Below are 15475 nucleotides of genomic sequence, written 5' to 3'. Positions count from 1 at the left end.
GTGTATATATGTCAGTCCCAATCTCCCAGTTCATCCCAGCCCCCCAATACTCATTATTATCTGGTGTGAAGGGGTGACTCATTTTGGTTTTGATTTGCATTTCCTTGATGGCTAATGATGTTGAGCATCTTTTTATGTACTTATTGATGATTTGTGTATATTTTTTTAAAAGAAATGTATATTCATATCCTTCTTCCACTTTTAAATTGGATTGCCTTTTTATTGTTGACTTGTAAGAGTTCTTTATATATTTTATATATAAATCCTATATCAAATATTTGATCTGCAAGTGTTTACTTCCATTCTGTGGCTTGTCTTTTCAGTTTGTTGATGATGTCCTTTGAAGGACATAAGTTTTGAATTTTGATGAAGTCCAGCTTATAAATGTTTTCTTTTGTGGCTTGTGCTTTTGGTGTCATGTCTAAGAAACCATTGTCTAATTGAAAGTCGTGAAGATTTACACCTGTGTTTTCTTCTAAGAGTTTTGTAGTTTTAGTTTTTACATTTCAAGTTGATTTTTTGTGCATGGAGTAAGGAAAGAGTGCAATTTCATTCTTTTGCATGTGGATAACCAATTGTCCCAGCACTATTTGTTCAACAAAAGACTATTTCTTCCCCACTGAAGTGTCTTCACACTCTCTTGAAATCAGTTGACCTAGATGTGAGGGTTTATTTCTGCATTCTTTAGTTCTTTTCCACTCACCCATATGTCTGTCCTTATGCTAGTACCACAGGGTCTTGGTTAGTGCAGCTTCGTAATAAGTTTTGAAATCAGGAGGTGTGAGTCCTCCAACTTTGTTCTTTTTCAAGATTGTTTGGTTCTTCTGAGTCCCTTGAATTTTCATATGAATTTTAGGATCAGGTGGTCTATTTCTGCAAAGAAGTCAGCTGGAATTTTAGTTTTATGTTGAGTCTATAGATCAACCTGTGGAGTGCTGCCATTTTAACAATATTACATCTTCTGATTCATGAACATGAGATGTCTATTCATGTATTTGGGTCTTCTAAAATTTCTCTCAGCCATGTTTTGTCTTTTCAAAATACAAGTTTTGCACTTCTTTTGTTACATTTATTTCTAAGTATTCTTTTTGATGCTATTATAACTGGAATTGTTTTCTTAACTCCATTTTCAGATTATTCATTGCAGGTATACAGAAATACAGTTGATTATTGTATATTGATCTTTTATGCTTCGACCTTACTGAACTCATTTATTCGTTCTGATAATTATTGTAGTGGATTCATTAAGATTTTCTCTTTACAAGATCATGTCATCTGCAAGTAGAGGTAGTTTTACTTCTTTCTTTCCAATCGGGATGTGGTTTATTTTATTGCCTTATTGCTCCTTACTCTTTTTTACTGTTGTATAGTTCTTCACTGTATGGTTGTGCCATGATTATTTTTGCTATTCTATCATTGATGGACGTGTAGGTTGTTTCCAATATCTTGAAGTTACAGTGGTGCAGCAGTGAATAACCTATTACATAGAATATCAGTTTTCAAACTCTTTCATCTCAGGACTACTTTACCTTAAGAGTGAGTAGTGAATTTGAACTTAGAAAGAATTTAATAGACATCAGAATTTTGTTTTTCTTATAGAGTTGTTTAGTTCATATTTGACATAAATTTTCCTATCTGGATATTAGAAATGATATCATAAAACCAAATGATATAACAAATCAAATATTTAATTTTTTTAAAGGGCTTTTAAAACAAGGAACTAAAAATCTTGATTTTTTATTTAAATCAGGTCCCTATGTTATTAATTTTTATTTATTTATTTATTTATAAGGCTGCTTTGGGTCTTTGTTGCTGCGCACGGGCTTTCTTTAGTTGCAGCAAGCGGGGGCTACTCTTCGTTGCAGTGCGCGGGCTTCTCATTGCGGTGGCTTCTCTTGTTGCGGAGCACGGGCTCTAGGCACATGGGCTTCAGTAGTTGTGGCTCACAGGCTCTAGAGCGCAGGCTCAGTAGTTGTGGCGCACGGGCTTAGCTGCTCCGCGGCACGTGGGATCTTCCCGGACCAGGGCTCGAACCTATGTCTCCTGCGTTGGCAGGCGGATTCTTAACCACTGTGCCACCAGGGAAGTCCCCCACACACACACACACGTTACTAATTTTAATAGGTTTTAGTTCTCAAGTGCTTGTCAGTACCTCATTAATCAGCCAGATGAGTGTGGGGGAGAGAAGAGTACCCCATAAAGAGGGGAGACCATTTGCAAAGTCCTGAAGATAAATGACAGCATGGTTTGAAAATACAAGGTAGTGTATATTTTGGTTAAAAGCAATTTGATCATCATAACAGTTTGGCTTAAACAGCTGTTATGAATATCTCTAGTTCTGTTTTTTATTCAAGTATTGGTAATTTGGGTGCATCATGGATTGTTTTTCAAGTCTTTGTGCCATAGTTTTCAGGATAATTTTTTCCAATATTTGCTTTTGTGCTTCTGATTGATATTCAGAAAAGTTTGTAATTTTGGATTTTTTTCCCCCTTTAGTGAGTATGTTTTTGTAATAAGCAGAAAAACAGTAAAAGAAACTATATCCAAGAAAAGGATCTGAAATTTTCAGGGTTTGTAGTCTTTTTCCTCTTAAAAAACTTTTTTTTTTCTTAATAAATCAAATGTCAGGTATATCTGCTTGGCTAGTTTGGCTAAGTTTTCATTTTGCTGTGTTGCTGAATAATATTCAACAAAGGTTTTATCAACTCTTGCTTAAGGGTTCTTTCCCTGTTATGAGTAAACATGAAAAATCGTAGTAGGTTCTTTATCCCTTTAAGCATAGCACGCAAGAAACAAGTGAGGTCTCTTAAAAATTAACTGTTCTAATGTAGGATTTTGAACTCACGTGTATGTAATTCATTATGTCTCTGTCTCTCTCTTTTTTTAAATTGATGTTAAGTTTTTTGCTTTCCTTACAGGTATAAAGGATAGTACCTTGAGTTATTCATTATTCAAGATGCCTCACCATTCAGCTCTACTTATTGATCAATGTGGATGACCTTCTATAACAGCAAATCTTTATTCTATCTTTAGCATTTTCTCTCTGGAAATTTTAGATCAGTTGTGATTTCAAGATGGAATTAGGGAAAAGAAAGAAAGAAATTATAAGCTAAAAATTGCAACACATTTCTGATGCTGTTAAAAGCAAACATAACTGAAAAATATACTGAAGAAGCAAAAGGTACCTTCCCGTTGGCCATCATGGAGAGTTGCAGAAGAAACAGACTTTACTGTGAAGCATAGATGTGTGTATAATTATACTGAGTTTGCTTCTTTGTGAAAGGCAGAAAAGAAAAACGTGAATGAAGCAGGTGGGATTAAGGTAGAGACACTGGTAATGTAAGCAGATAAGGGGTCCCTGGAGAAAGAGAACCAGGAGTGTTTTTCTTGACATAAGAGAAACCATTTTGTGATCTAAGCCTGGCCACAATGCTTGCCCTTGAACAAGTCTCAGTAATTTTGATCTTAAGGGAACTGAGGGAATGCAGGAACAGAGAAAAGCCAAACAATAGTGCAGTGATAAAGCAGAGTCCTAGTTCCTCCTCAGGGGATAGACATAATAATATACCTTTGAGTTCTGCAGGAACTGAAGTCCCATCCAGGTGGAGGATGGAATGATGTTGACCCTCCTGACTTCGAAACACTAAAGCTTGGACTCTGTTGACCTTTCCCTCAATTTGCCCCAGTTTGTTTTTGTTTTGTGTTTCTTTGGCCATGCGTTATGCCATATTCTCCTCTGCTCAAGTGCCTACATGAATATGCAGGTACCCTTACCTTAAGACTTCCCCACTTTTGCTGTTCTGGGAGACACTGCTTTGGGAAAGATCCCAGGTGTTCTCCTTACTTGCTGCAAGTAGTAATAAATCCTTCCTTCTCCCGATCTTTGGCTTGGTTGTGTCTATTGGCTGGATACCCACCCAGAGGCCAACCCAGTTTTCAAGTAACAGTAATGGCTGGAGTTGGCTAAGTGGCAACAATTTAACTTCCCGCTCTGGATAGCATGCAATGAACAGATATTCATTAGCATTGTTAGTTAGGACGCTTTGGCCCTCAAGTAACAATATCCAAATAAAGATGACTTAAACTAAAGCCATAAACTAACTAGTAACTGTTATCCAACAAGAAGTCCAGAGGCAAGGATATTCATTGTTGGTACAGGGCTTAGTGATCCATTGCTTCAGGGACCTAGGGCTTTTCTCTGTCTTATTTTTAGCAACTTGGTGATATCTCTCCTCATGGCTGCAAGATTGCTACAGTGATTCCAGGGGTCACATGCAGACACAACCAAGTATTATGTAGAAGAACAGCAGTTTCCTCCCATACGTATCTCTTTATTGGTGAAGAAAACCTTTTCCAAAGGCCTGCCAGCCAGCTCAGCTCTCTTAGGCCCCAGTAGCTAGGATTGGTTATTTGCCCATGCTTTTGCTGTAAGGGAGGCTAGAAAGAGGACTTCTGGCACTTTTACCTTCTGAAGTATAGGCAGGCTCTAACGGCAGGGGAGAGAGTTGTGGAAGGAATAACTGTTCAGTTGGCAGCCAACAGTGTTTACTGTATTTGCCATCAAAAATAACATCCTCTTCATGCTATCTTATTGTGATAATACATTTTTTTAGAATACAAGTACAGTTTAAGAGGGGTGAAGCCAGGGTCTTAACCATGACACTGGGAATTGTGATGCTTATGGTTTCATGTTCTTTACATTGAGAAATCATAAGATTCTAGTTCCCTTTGAAACTATCGTCATTCTGTTTCATGTTCTCTACACTGAGAAATTTGCAGAGTCTAGTTCCCTTTGAGACCTTATATAATGATGATAGTTTTAAGATTATGCCTCCTTTTTTTGAACAGCTTTTTACCATTGACAGCTTGTGAGGCAGTAACTCCATGCTGTGGTGTTTGCTCTGTTGCCACACAAGAGGACAGAACAGAAACCCATCCTCAACTTCTGAGGAAAAAATCTGGCATTTATAATGAAATATCAAGTGCTCAAATGATTTCAACAGATTTTCAGATGGAGCTGCCATCAGTAACTTCTTGTCATTGGTGTAACACAGAGGCAAATGGCTTAAATTAAGATGACTAATCTAGCATTTATGTTGAAATTAGAAGTTCTTCTTATCTTTGTCCTAAGGTTGGAAACGACAGCCTCATCATAGTCTCTGTTACAGTAACATACTGTCAGAAACACAGCTTGAGATAAGACTGTTTTGAAGATATATGGGTTAGCTATGTAAAGGTGCCCTTTACATAGTTTTGTCCTCCACAGTGTCTTCATCAACTGTAGAATCTTTATGATTGCATTCTTGTAGGGCCATCTAAAACCAAAGAAACACAAAGGGATTACATCTTAGATTCTAGAAGTTGATATCTGCCAGCCATACACACTGAAAATTCCAGTCAGCTGTTTAAAAAAAAAAGAAAAAAAGAATGAAGTATTGGTGAAAAGGTGTTAATACAGAAAGAACAAATATCTGGACTTCAAGAACATGGGGTATTTCTGATGAAAGGGTCAAATTAAAGCAAATATTTATCCTTCATGTGTTTTTTCTAGGTCAGGTATAAAATGAAATTATTTTGAATAATAATTATCTGGTATTTTTTATGTCTACTTTAATGAATTATAGACTTTGACTGCCTTCTGTAATTTCATATTCTTTTCTGCCTTTTTAAAAAATACAATACAAACACCAGAAAAGTGAACCCAACCATATTCAGCAAGCAATCACAATTGACTTTAAATTAATTAGAAAAAATTTAAGTGGAAAAACTAAAACAACCAGGCCCTGAGAAGTTCCAATTCCTTGCCTCTTATGGTTTTCATTTATTTTAATACTTACTTAGGGAAGAATGAAAAAGTGTACAAATGAGAATAACAGAAGGACTACCCCTAAGTCCATGATACCTTTTTAACTACAGGTGTTCTTCACTGACCCAGCTCTTGGTGTCTGAACTCAGAAACAGGCTAGACGGGATAGCAAGGGTTGCTTAGATTTTATTCCTAACCTATTTCTATAGATTCATGTTGTTTCTAATCTAAATCACAATTTTTTCATATTTGTTCTCAATATGGAACAGTTACGTTTTTCTAATTTTTCTCTATAGTTATCAGTGAAAGCAGAAATAACTGGCAAAAAATCAATTACAGGAAATTCCCTGGCAGTCCAGTGGTTAGGACTCAGCACTTCCATTGCAGGCGGCCTGGGTTCAATCCCTGGTTGGGGAACTAAGATCCTGCAAGCTGCACAGTGCAGACAAAAAAAAAAAAAAAAAAAAATTAGAATTTTAAAAAGTAGGATAACACCTGAAAAAATTTGAAATATGAAAGAATAATGCTTAATTTAAAAATATATATCTAGGATCATAAAAGCACTCCATGATGTAATTAAGGTAGAATACAGGTATCCCCCACTTTTGGAAAGTTCACCTTACTCCACTTCGCTTTTATGAAAGACCTACATTAGTACCGGTTTTCAGTACCTAAAGAAATCTGAAGAGGACTTTCACTTTATGAAAAAAGGTGAAAAGCAAGAATAGCGCTCGGCGTTTGTCTTTAAGGGAGCCAAGCTGTTATAGAGATGGTGCACCACCAAGCTCCTTCTCAGGAACCACACTCAGCATGTCAGCGTCAAACAGCCATAGCTTTGAACTGTTCCTGTGTGCATCTATGCTTTATCTCAGTTTATTTTGTGCATCCATTAGCTAGATGTCTCCTAAGGTAATTGCTTCTTCACTTTACGCCATTTCAGCTTATGAAAGGTTTCAGAGGAATGCTCTACTTTCGCATAGTGGGGGAGAACTGTAATTGGAAAAACAGAACCAAAAACAGTGACTAGGTATTTTTGATTTTTCCCCTTTTGAAAATTGATTTTTTATTTATAATAATTTTTCTTGGAATAATTTTTCTTTAGAAATAATTTTAGATTTACAGAAGAGTTGTAAAGATACTACAGAGTTCCCTTCGACCATCTTTCCCTACTATCAACATCTTATATAGCCACGATGCATTTATCAAAACTAAGACATTAATGTCGGTACAGGTATATTTATTTTTGATTGTCATTTCAGCCAAATTATCATGTTGACCAACATGCTTTTTGCCAAATTACCTGTAGCTGTACTATGGATCTTAATCAAGATCACTGCTATGTCCTCATAGCAGGACATGCTTTCAGGTGGTCATGTGACCTTAATCCCTTGTTCCTCAGGCTACAGATGATTGATTGCCTTTCAAGAAGGTGCCTTTGGGCAGCAGGTGCCTTTTGGCCAGCCATGTCCAGTCTAAATGCTGGCCCAGAAACCTATGATGTGACTTGGTCAGAAAGATGACTTTCCAGTTTTAATTTCATTTCTCATCTATGTGTATCTTTATAATATCCTTGTCCCCCCTTGTAAATGTGGTCCAAGTGTTTTCTTTTTTTAAACAAAAGAAAATCCTGGTCAAAATGGTATGAATTAGGTAGCACTGTCATAGTTCACTGTGGCTGGAGTGTGAGTATATGTGTTGGGGGGGGAGGGGGAGAAGCAGGAGAAGAAATGGGAAGAGATCAGGTGGGACAGCTCACCAGATGGTGTGTCTCTTCAGAGGACCATTTCATTGGCTTTACTGATATCCTCTGTTGTATGTTCGTTTTTTGTGATTTTTGATTCTAGAGATGGGGATCTTTCATAGTTCTATGACATTTTCAACTGTCACCTCTTCAAATACTGTCTCTACTTGGTTCTGTCATCTCTCACTTTATATTCTATGTATCTTACCTATTCTTTTTACGCAACTTTTTTTTTTTATGTTTTATTCTATAGGTGCCTGGGGTCAGGCAAAGTGCCACCTTAATCCAAGGTTTGTAATTCCCGGGACCATGACACAGTTGCAGACCTTGGTTATAGGACTTAAGGGACTGGTTTACTTTCAGGTGACTGTTAGTGTGAGGGTGTTGCCCTTTAGGGTTACAGATTATTGTGGGGATACTCTCTTACTGGACTCATCATTTTATGTGGGTCCTGTGCTTTGAATTGTGTTCCTCATACACTATGACATCATCAAACAAAAATTTATATTTTCCCTCATGATCAAATGCCCTCGGATCAAAAGCAGCTCCATTGCTAACTTACTCTAGGTTCCTGGTTTTCTCTTACAGTTTTAACTAGGTAATCCCTTACTATCTTGTTATGGCTTAGTGACTTTTAAGGATTTGTTTTTTATATTTCACCTAGTGTTTTTAGTTGTTTTCATAGGATGAGTTGGCTTGACTCTTCCTCATCACTTTGGAGAGCTGGAACTTATGTTGTTATTTACATATTTAAGTATGTCTAATATTGATCATTGTAAACACACACACACACACAAGATCCTTTTGTATTCTACTTAAAGTTGCATTACAGTTATAGATTCATATGGGGAGAATTGATATCTTACATTATTGAACCATAAAAGTATGAAGCACCTTCCATTATATTCAAACAGCCTCTATTGTTCTTCACAGTTTTTGTAGGCTAACTTTTATTCCTATGGACTTTATTTATTTTAATTTTTTTTTAAAGATTTTTTTTTTTTATGTGGACCATTTTTAAAGTCTATTGAATTTGTAACAATATTGCTTCTGTTTTATGTTTTGGTTTTTTGGCCATGAGGAATGTGGGATCTTAGCTCCCCGACCAGGGGATGAACCCATACCCCCTGCATAGGAAGGCATAGTCTTAACCACTGGACCACCAGGGAAGTCCCTATTTATTTTAATTTAAAAGAAACTTGTCTTGATTCTTTGCTGGATTTGTTTCTGTTTTGTGTTTCTGTTTTAAATGGCTTTAGCCTGGAGAAGGCACCCTATGAATTTACATAACTGTCTTTGTAAAACTCTGTAATTGCATTGTTCTTAAAATGGAAATAGGAACTTATTTATGGTCTTTTATTTGACTTTCATATCCAAATTAAAATGTGGTGGGTGTCTACTTTAAATTTTTTTACTCCTTAATACTCAGATTTATTAGAAGATTTTAAGGTGTATTTTCTCTCACATTTTACTTAATTATTCATTCATTCATATAGAACTGTTTATTGAGCACCTTTTATTGACCAGAGCCTGCAGTGAACAAGACAGACAAGGACAGAGCTTGGGAAGTTAGATTGCAAGGAGTGCTAGAGAGGAAGTAACAGGGCGCTGTGCTGCTTTAGATAGGGTGGCCAGAGAGCCCTTTTCAAGGAAGAAACATTTACATTGAAACTAAAGGCTGAGTTGGAGCAACCTATATAAAGAGCTGTGGGTACAAGTGAAGGAAACAGCATGTGGAGAAGCCATGAGAGAGGAAAGACCTCGACATATTTTAGGAATGGACAGAAACCAGTGTGATTTTGGAGAGGTAGATTATGTCGGCAAGGGCTTTACCTTTTCACTTTTTGTTCAGTGAGAAACCCAATTGTAAGTGTAACGAGCATAAATTTTGTAAACTACAAATTTGAATGTGCAAACATGTAACTTTCATTATTTCTCTATAACTAAAACTTCCTTAACTCTGGAGCTTCTTATTTCTACTGGGTAATAGAAAACAATCTTGCCAATTTAGGATAAAGTCAGTACCTTCTGGTCTAATTTGTTAGTTAATTCCAGGTTTACTCAGACCCTTGGGTAAATAATCAGTCCTTTGGATAAATGTTCAGTTTTTTTCACATCCCTCCCCTTTTTTTTTCTGGGGTGGAAGGTATTCATAGAGAAGCCTTATAATATTTAATGGCATTGAGGAAGTGGCCTCTCATCTTTGTGCCATCCTCTGCCCTTGGCCACTACTAGGTTGTACCTTGTACTGGCTTAATCTTGAGTGGCCCTGTCTGCTCTGCTGCATCTGAGGCTGATGTCCCTGATGCTTCCATGGCTTCTGGTCAGTGGGTCTGTGTGTGTGCTGGGTCCTCCTTAAACCCAGGCTCTTTTGGGCCCACTGACCCAAGGCAAACTCCTTAATGGTTTCCATGTTTTGCTGGCATGCTTGGGAATCTGAGGTAGCTTTTCAGGAGTGTGGTCTGGGCATGTCATTGGTATTGCTCCCCTACTACATTGAGGTAGTGTTAGTTGCAAGCTTTTGCTAAAAGGCTTGCGGTTCCCTGGACCATAACTTGGGAAGGGGAAACATGATTATCTTGTATTCTTGGCCCTTCCCCACAAACATACTGGAGATCTTTCTCACCCTTCCTCACCCTGAGACTTAGCCCCAGATGAGACAGAAGGTAAGAATTTTGAACTTGTATCTAAACTATTTCTAATTCCTCTTTCTTTCTGCACTCCTCTCCCAGGTTTTTATGTCCTCTAAATTGCTGGGGAAGAATTGCATTTACGTCACCACCTGCTACTTCCTCTGTGCTGTAGTTTACAGTATAAAGTCTGCCAGCAGAGTTTTCTTGCCTTGGGGTGTGATATTTAAAGCCATGGTTTTAGAATTTAAAAAGCTCTTTTTACTCTTAAGCCTTCAGATACTGCCATTGAAATCCTTATCTTTCAAGAATTATGGTTTCAGTGGATTAAGGAGCTAACTTGTAAGAGTTGAAGCTGTAAAAATCTTAGAAAAGATGTAGGTATAAATATTTACGATCTTAGACTAGGCAGCAGTTCCTTAAATAGGACACCAAAAGCACAAATAGCCAAAGAAAAAATAGATACGTTGGACTTTGTCAAAATTGAAACCTTTTGTGTATCAAAGGATATTATCAAGATAGTGAAATATCCAAGTACCAGTATCTTTTCATAGAGTAAAAGCGTCCAGAACTCCGGATAGAATTCTCAGCTGGAGATGTAAATTTTGTCATCATCAGTGAGTAGGTAATGTAAATACAGTCATCCTGGGGTGGACGTTAGAAGAGCAAAGAGAGGAGCCCTGGGGGAGTGTCAGAATCTAAGGGCTGAGTAGAGAAAGGAAGGAAGGATCTGAGAGGTTGAAATATGAGTATGAATTACCATAAAAGCTTCCCCAACTCGATTTTAAGTTTCTTGAGGACTGAGACCATCATGTTCATCATTTTATCCACAGTTCTTACCATAAAGTAGGTTTTCAGTAAATGTCATTAAATGAAGACTGAGAAGTTTTAAGAAAAGAGTGGTCAGCAGTGTCAAATGTAGAAAACAGGTCAGCTACTATAACGACAGAGCAGCAAGTAGCTGATTGATCATCTTCTATAGAACAGTTTCAGTGGAATCTCCATGGTACAGATAAATGCCAGGTTGCTGAGAACTAGAGTGAATAGTTGTGAGAGAGTGGAAGCAGTAAGTGCAGGCATTCTTTTCAAAAAGCTTGTAGAGATACAGGATCATAGGTAGAGGGCATATTCTATCAAGATGAGAGAAAGTTCAGCATGTTTATGTGCTAAACAGAAAGAGTTAGAAGGAACGGAGAAGTTGATGATACAGGAAGAAGGAGGTATGTGAGATTGATTGAACATTGTCCTTAAGAGTAGAGGGAACAGAGTGAGGATACTAGGTTTCAGTAGGAATAGGAATATTGTTTCCATTGAAGTAGGAATAAAGAAAGGATGGTGCAGATGGAGAAAAGTGTTTGGGTGGTAGGTGAGGAATTTGGGGTATCAACACACTTGATGAATTTTTCAGTGAAGTGGGGGGATCACCTCATCAGCTGAGATTATAGAGGATGGTGATGGTGATTTTAGGGGAGAGTTTGAGGAGAAAGGGAGAATTTCATTGAGAGAAATGAGAGGGCTAACTGAATGGGATTACTTAAAGGAATTGTAATAATTTTTCATGGCTCTGGTATATATAGTTGTGTGATGATTTTTCCCCCCTCTCTCAGGCCTCACCAGCCTGAGCAGACAAGTTGAACAACTGGATTGATTTTGGTTTGAGTTTTACAGGCCAGTGTGGCAGACAGAGTAAGGATGCAAGAAATGACGGTAGTTAGAGCATTTCAAGTTCTGGGCCATTGAGTCTAGGCTCAGTAGCGAACAAATGAAACCAGAAAGTAGCTGCTGGGATATGAAGTGGTCAAGACTGGATATTGAATTTTAAGATTAAATAGGAGCAGTTGCTGGTTATGACTGGATGCAACCTCTGGCTATGGAATGGGTTTCTGAAGTGGAGAGAAAGGGAAGGTTCCTGGAGTTGAGATAAGGGAACTATAGAGCTAGAATTTTACAGGAGTCAGCTACACAGGAAGTGAGTTGCTCAGAATGGTGGCAGAGCAAGGGGTGGAAAGATTTTGAACCAGGTTCCAAAGCCTTTAGTGAATGTGGGAGAGTGACCAAGAGACCAGTGGATGACAAGGAGAGAGAGGTAGCAGCAGGTGACTTAAACCTCAAAAGACGTACCTTTATCTGAGGGTAAAGAACTGTGATGGTGAACAGGCATGACTTCCATGCTTCACGTTTGCTGAGTGGGAGAGAATAGCTCGCACCCAGATTAGTTTAGAGAGCAAGACTGCTGGCAACCAATTTAAATTGGTTGGGGTTTAGGGAATTTGTTTGCAGTGGAACAGTGTAAAGGGTTATCAGGAAGTATAGCTATTGGAGGGTGTGTGATGGTCGAAGAGAGAGACAGTACAGAGCAGAAATGAGATCAGAGTGCAGCAGGAAAGAGGGATTAATCGTAGGGGCTTACATTTTGGTTGATTGTAAGAATATGGTGATTTCAGCTAATCTCAAAATTTTTATTAATTTTGTGGGTAAAATGCGTTGATGCTGACAGACGGAGGTTCTGGGTTATGCACAAAGCTAGATGAGTTCATTGTTTTCAGGTCTACTTGGCAGTGTTTAGCTGTCTGTGGCCTTTGCTCAGCATGTCATAAAGAACCCTAGCATGGGGCTGTTTTCTTTTTGGCAAGGTTTAGCCCTGGGAAAGGAGGAAGGCAGGGGTGGAAGCGATTGGTGCTCACTTGATTTTTTGGCCTTGACAAACTTGTCTCTAAGGGGTGGGCATATGGGTAGAGGTAACCCTGAGTACATATTGGGTCTTGAGAAATCATTAGGCCTTCAGCCCTTTGCACAGCAGACGCCAGGTTAAGAGGGAGTGTAAAACTTTCTGAGTCACAAAAGGAGGGAATGGCAATATAAATAGTTCTTGATCTCTTTAAAGGCATGTAAATTTAGTAATATTGCAGCAGTAGTTTAGCCATATTTGTTATAAAGTATAACCTGAAATACTACATGTTAAATGTGGGGTTTTTTTTTGTTTTTTTTTTTGGCCAGACCGTGTAGCTTTCAGGATCTTAGTTCCTGCACCAGGGGTTGAACCGAGGCCACAGCAGTGAAAATGCCAAGTCCTAACGGATGGACCCCCAGGAAATTCCCTAAATGTCTATTTTTGGACATTTAGAAAATGTATCAATTGATAAAGTTACAAAATAATATTCTGAGACTTTTACCTCTCCCAATATGCCTTAAAACCGAAGGTTACACTACATTAATATTTGGCATATTTTAAATATGCTTTCAGACTTCCTCAAGTCACAAAATAATTAGAATCATGATGCACGGTGTTTTGGCAGAACACTAAGAAATACTGATGTGTGTGATTTCATTGTACAAACTAAGAACAATTTTGCTAGCAGGTAATATGACTTCGTTGTATGTTTAACCATTTCTGCCTCTCACAAAACGATAAATAACCTTTGAAAGAAATCACATTTCATACTTTTCCCGTCTTTGACCACTAGGCCAGTTTGCTTTGTTTTGTCATCTAGTAGAACTTTAGCTCAAAGGCAAGTGGTATCAAGTAAGAGTTAAGCAAAATCGACATACTCCATAAAAAAACTTGGAAAATGTAGAGAAGTAGGAAGAAGGGTCACTTATGGCTCAAATCAACCATAGTTGACATTTGGATGTTTGTTTATTTATTAATTTATTTTTTGTTTCTTGGTTTTTTTGGGGGTTTTTTGGATTGGGCTAAGTGGCTTTATTAGAGAAAGCCAAGATTACAAAGGACTTAACAGTTGGCATTGGGGCCCTTCTTCTTGCTGAAAGTGGGCACAACATTGACAAAGCACTGGTTGTACTGCATACGCTTCTTGGCCCGGCCCATTTTCTTTTTCTCTTGTTTGGCCACCTTGGGAATCTGACCTCTTACTTTCCTGGCACGGGTCAGGGAACCATGGACTTTACCTCCAAACATGTGGCTGGCTACTTCCAGAGTGCTCGGAGTGCTCACAGCCTCCGCCCCACACTGGCCCAGGGTAGCCTCATCCTGCAGGAGCAGGACCTGATCTTCTGGAGTGAGGCCCTCCAACGAGGCTACATGAGCCTTGATCTGGGCGACTGTCACCTGGCCAGTCACCTGGAGAGTGTGTAGCTCCTGCGCGCAAACAGCTGCATGTTGGCAACTGAACTGCTTTACCACTGCCGCTAACGTGAAGATGGAGTTGAGAAAGGAAGGAATGAGGGTGTGCACGTCCTCTCCGCCTGCTGTTGCCATGTCACTGGGTGTATTTTTATTTTTTTTATTCATTATTATTTTTTTAAGTTAATTTATTTTTGGCTGCATTGGGTCTTCATTGTTGCCTTCGGGCTTTCTCTAGTTGTGGCGAGCGGGGACTACTCATCATTGCAGTGCGCAGGCTTCTCATTGCGGTGGCTTCTCTCGTTGCAGAGCACGGGCTCTAGGCTCACGGGCTTCAGTAGTTGTGGCACGAGGGCTCAGTATTTGTGGCTCGCGGGCTCTAGAGCGCAGGCTCAGTAGTTGTGGCGCACGGGCTTAGTTGCTCTGCGGCATGTGGGATCTTCCTGGACTAGGGCTTGAACCCGTGTCCCCTGCATTGGCAGGCGGATTCTTAACCATTGCGCCACTAGGGAAGCCCTTGGCGTATTTTTAGATTTAGTTTTTGTCTTAAATTTTGATTACTTGGTGTTTTGTTGGCTTGTTTTAGAAAATTATGCTCATACTACAAAAATAAACTAGTAACTTGCTTTTTCACATAGCATTATTCATAATCTTTCAAATATAATTTGTAATGACTGTGTAATGCAAGTAATGTACCACTCTTTGTTTAATCCTTCCACTAAAATTAGACTTATTTATTTATTTATGGCTGCACCACTCAGCTTGCGGGATCTTAGTTTCTGGACCAGAGATGGAACCTGGGCCCTCAGCAGTGAGAGCTCTGAGTCCTAACCACTGGACCACCAGGGAATTCCCTAGACTTCCTTAGTATTTCTAATTTTCCACAATATTAAACAATGAGGCAATATGTGTATTTAAGGTTTTATCTTGTATTCTTATTTATTTCCATAGTATAGATTCTTGGAGATTGATTTGTTTGATCAAAGGTTGTAAGCATTTCTGAAGATCCTGACACATACTGCTTAGAAAAAATTCTAAATGGAAGGGTAGCATGATCAGCACTCTGATAATGACTGTAAATTTGCCAAATGGGCACAATAAATACCAAACAGAAAACACGCCATCATTTGAATATTGACTTCTATACAACAGACATGAGACTTAAATAGATGTATCTTGATAACGGAAACTATTCATGTCCTTATTCAAATGAT

General features: G+C 38.5%; 2 protein-coding genes across 3 annotated transcripts in view; one reads left to right on the top strand and one right to left on the bottom strand.

Moving 5' to 3' along the window:
* Positions 1-15475, top strand: part of SHLD2 (shieldin complex subunit 2) — a 103572-nt gene that overhangs the window by 3210 nt on the left and 84887 nt on the right. The gene's annotated exons all lie outside the window — the stretch shown is intronic.
* Positions 12866-14721, bottom strand: LOC309971278 (ubiquitin-like FUBI-ribosomal protein eS30 fusion protein). Its single transcript, XM_082854181.1, has one exon. It carries the CDS (start codon positions 14427-14429, stop codon positions 13911-13913), a length of 519 nt encoding a protein of 172 aa, XP_082710307.1. The 5' UTR covers positions 14430-14721; the 3' UTR covers positions 12866-13910.

This window comes from Leucopleurus acutus (genome assembly GCF_964270905.1).
Source record: "Leucopleurus acutus genome assembly, chromosome: 14".
NCBI classification, from domain to species: Eukaryota; Metazoa; Chordata; class Mammalia; order Artiodactyla; family Delphinidae; genus Leucopleurus; species Leucopleurus acutus.
This window is presented reverse-complemented; position numbering and strand designations above follow the sequence as displayed.

Excerpts from the sequence above, each read along its gene's own strand:
- LOC309971278 (XM_082854181.1), bottom strand. The coding sequence starts at position 14,429 with ATGAATAAAAAAAATAAAAATACACCCAGTGACATGGCAACAGCAGGC.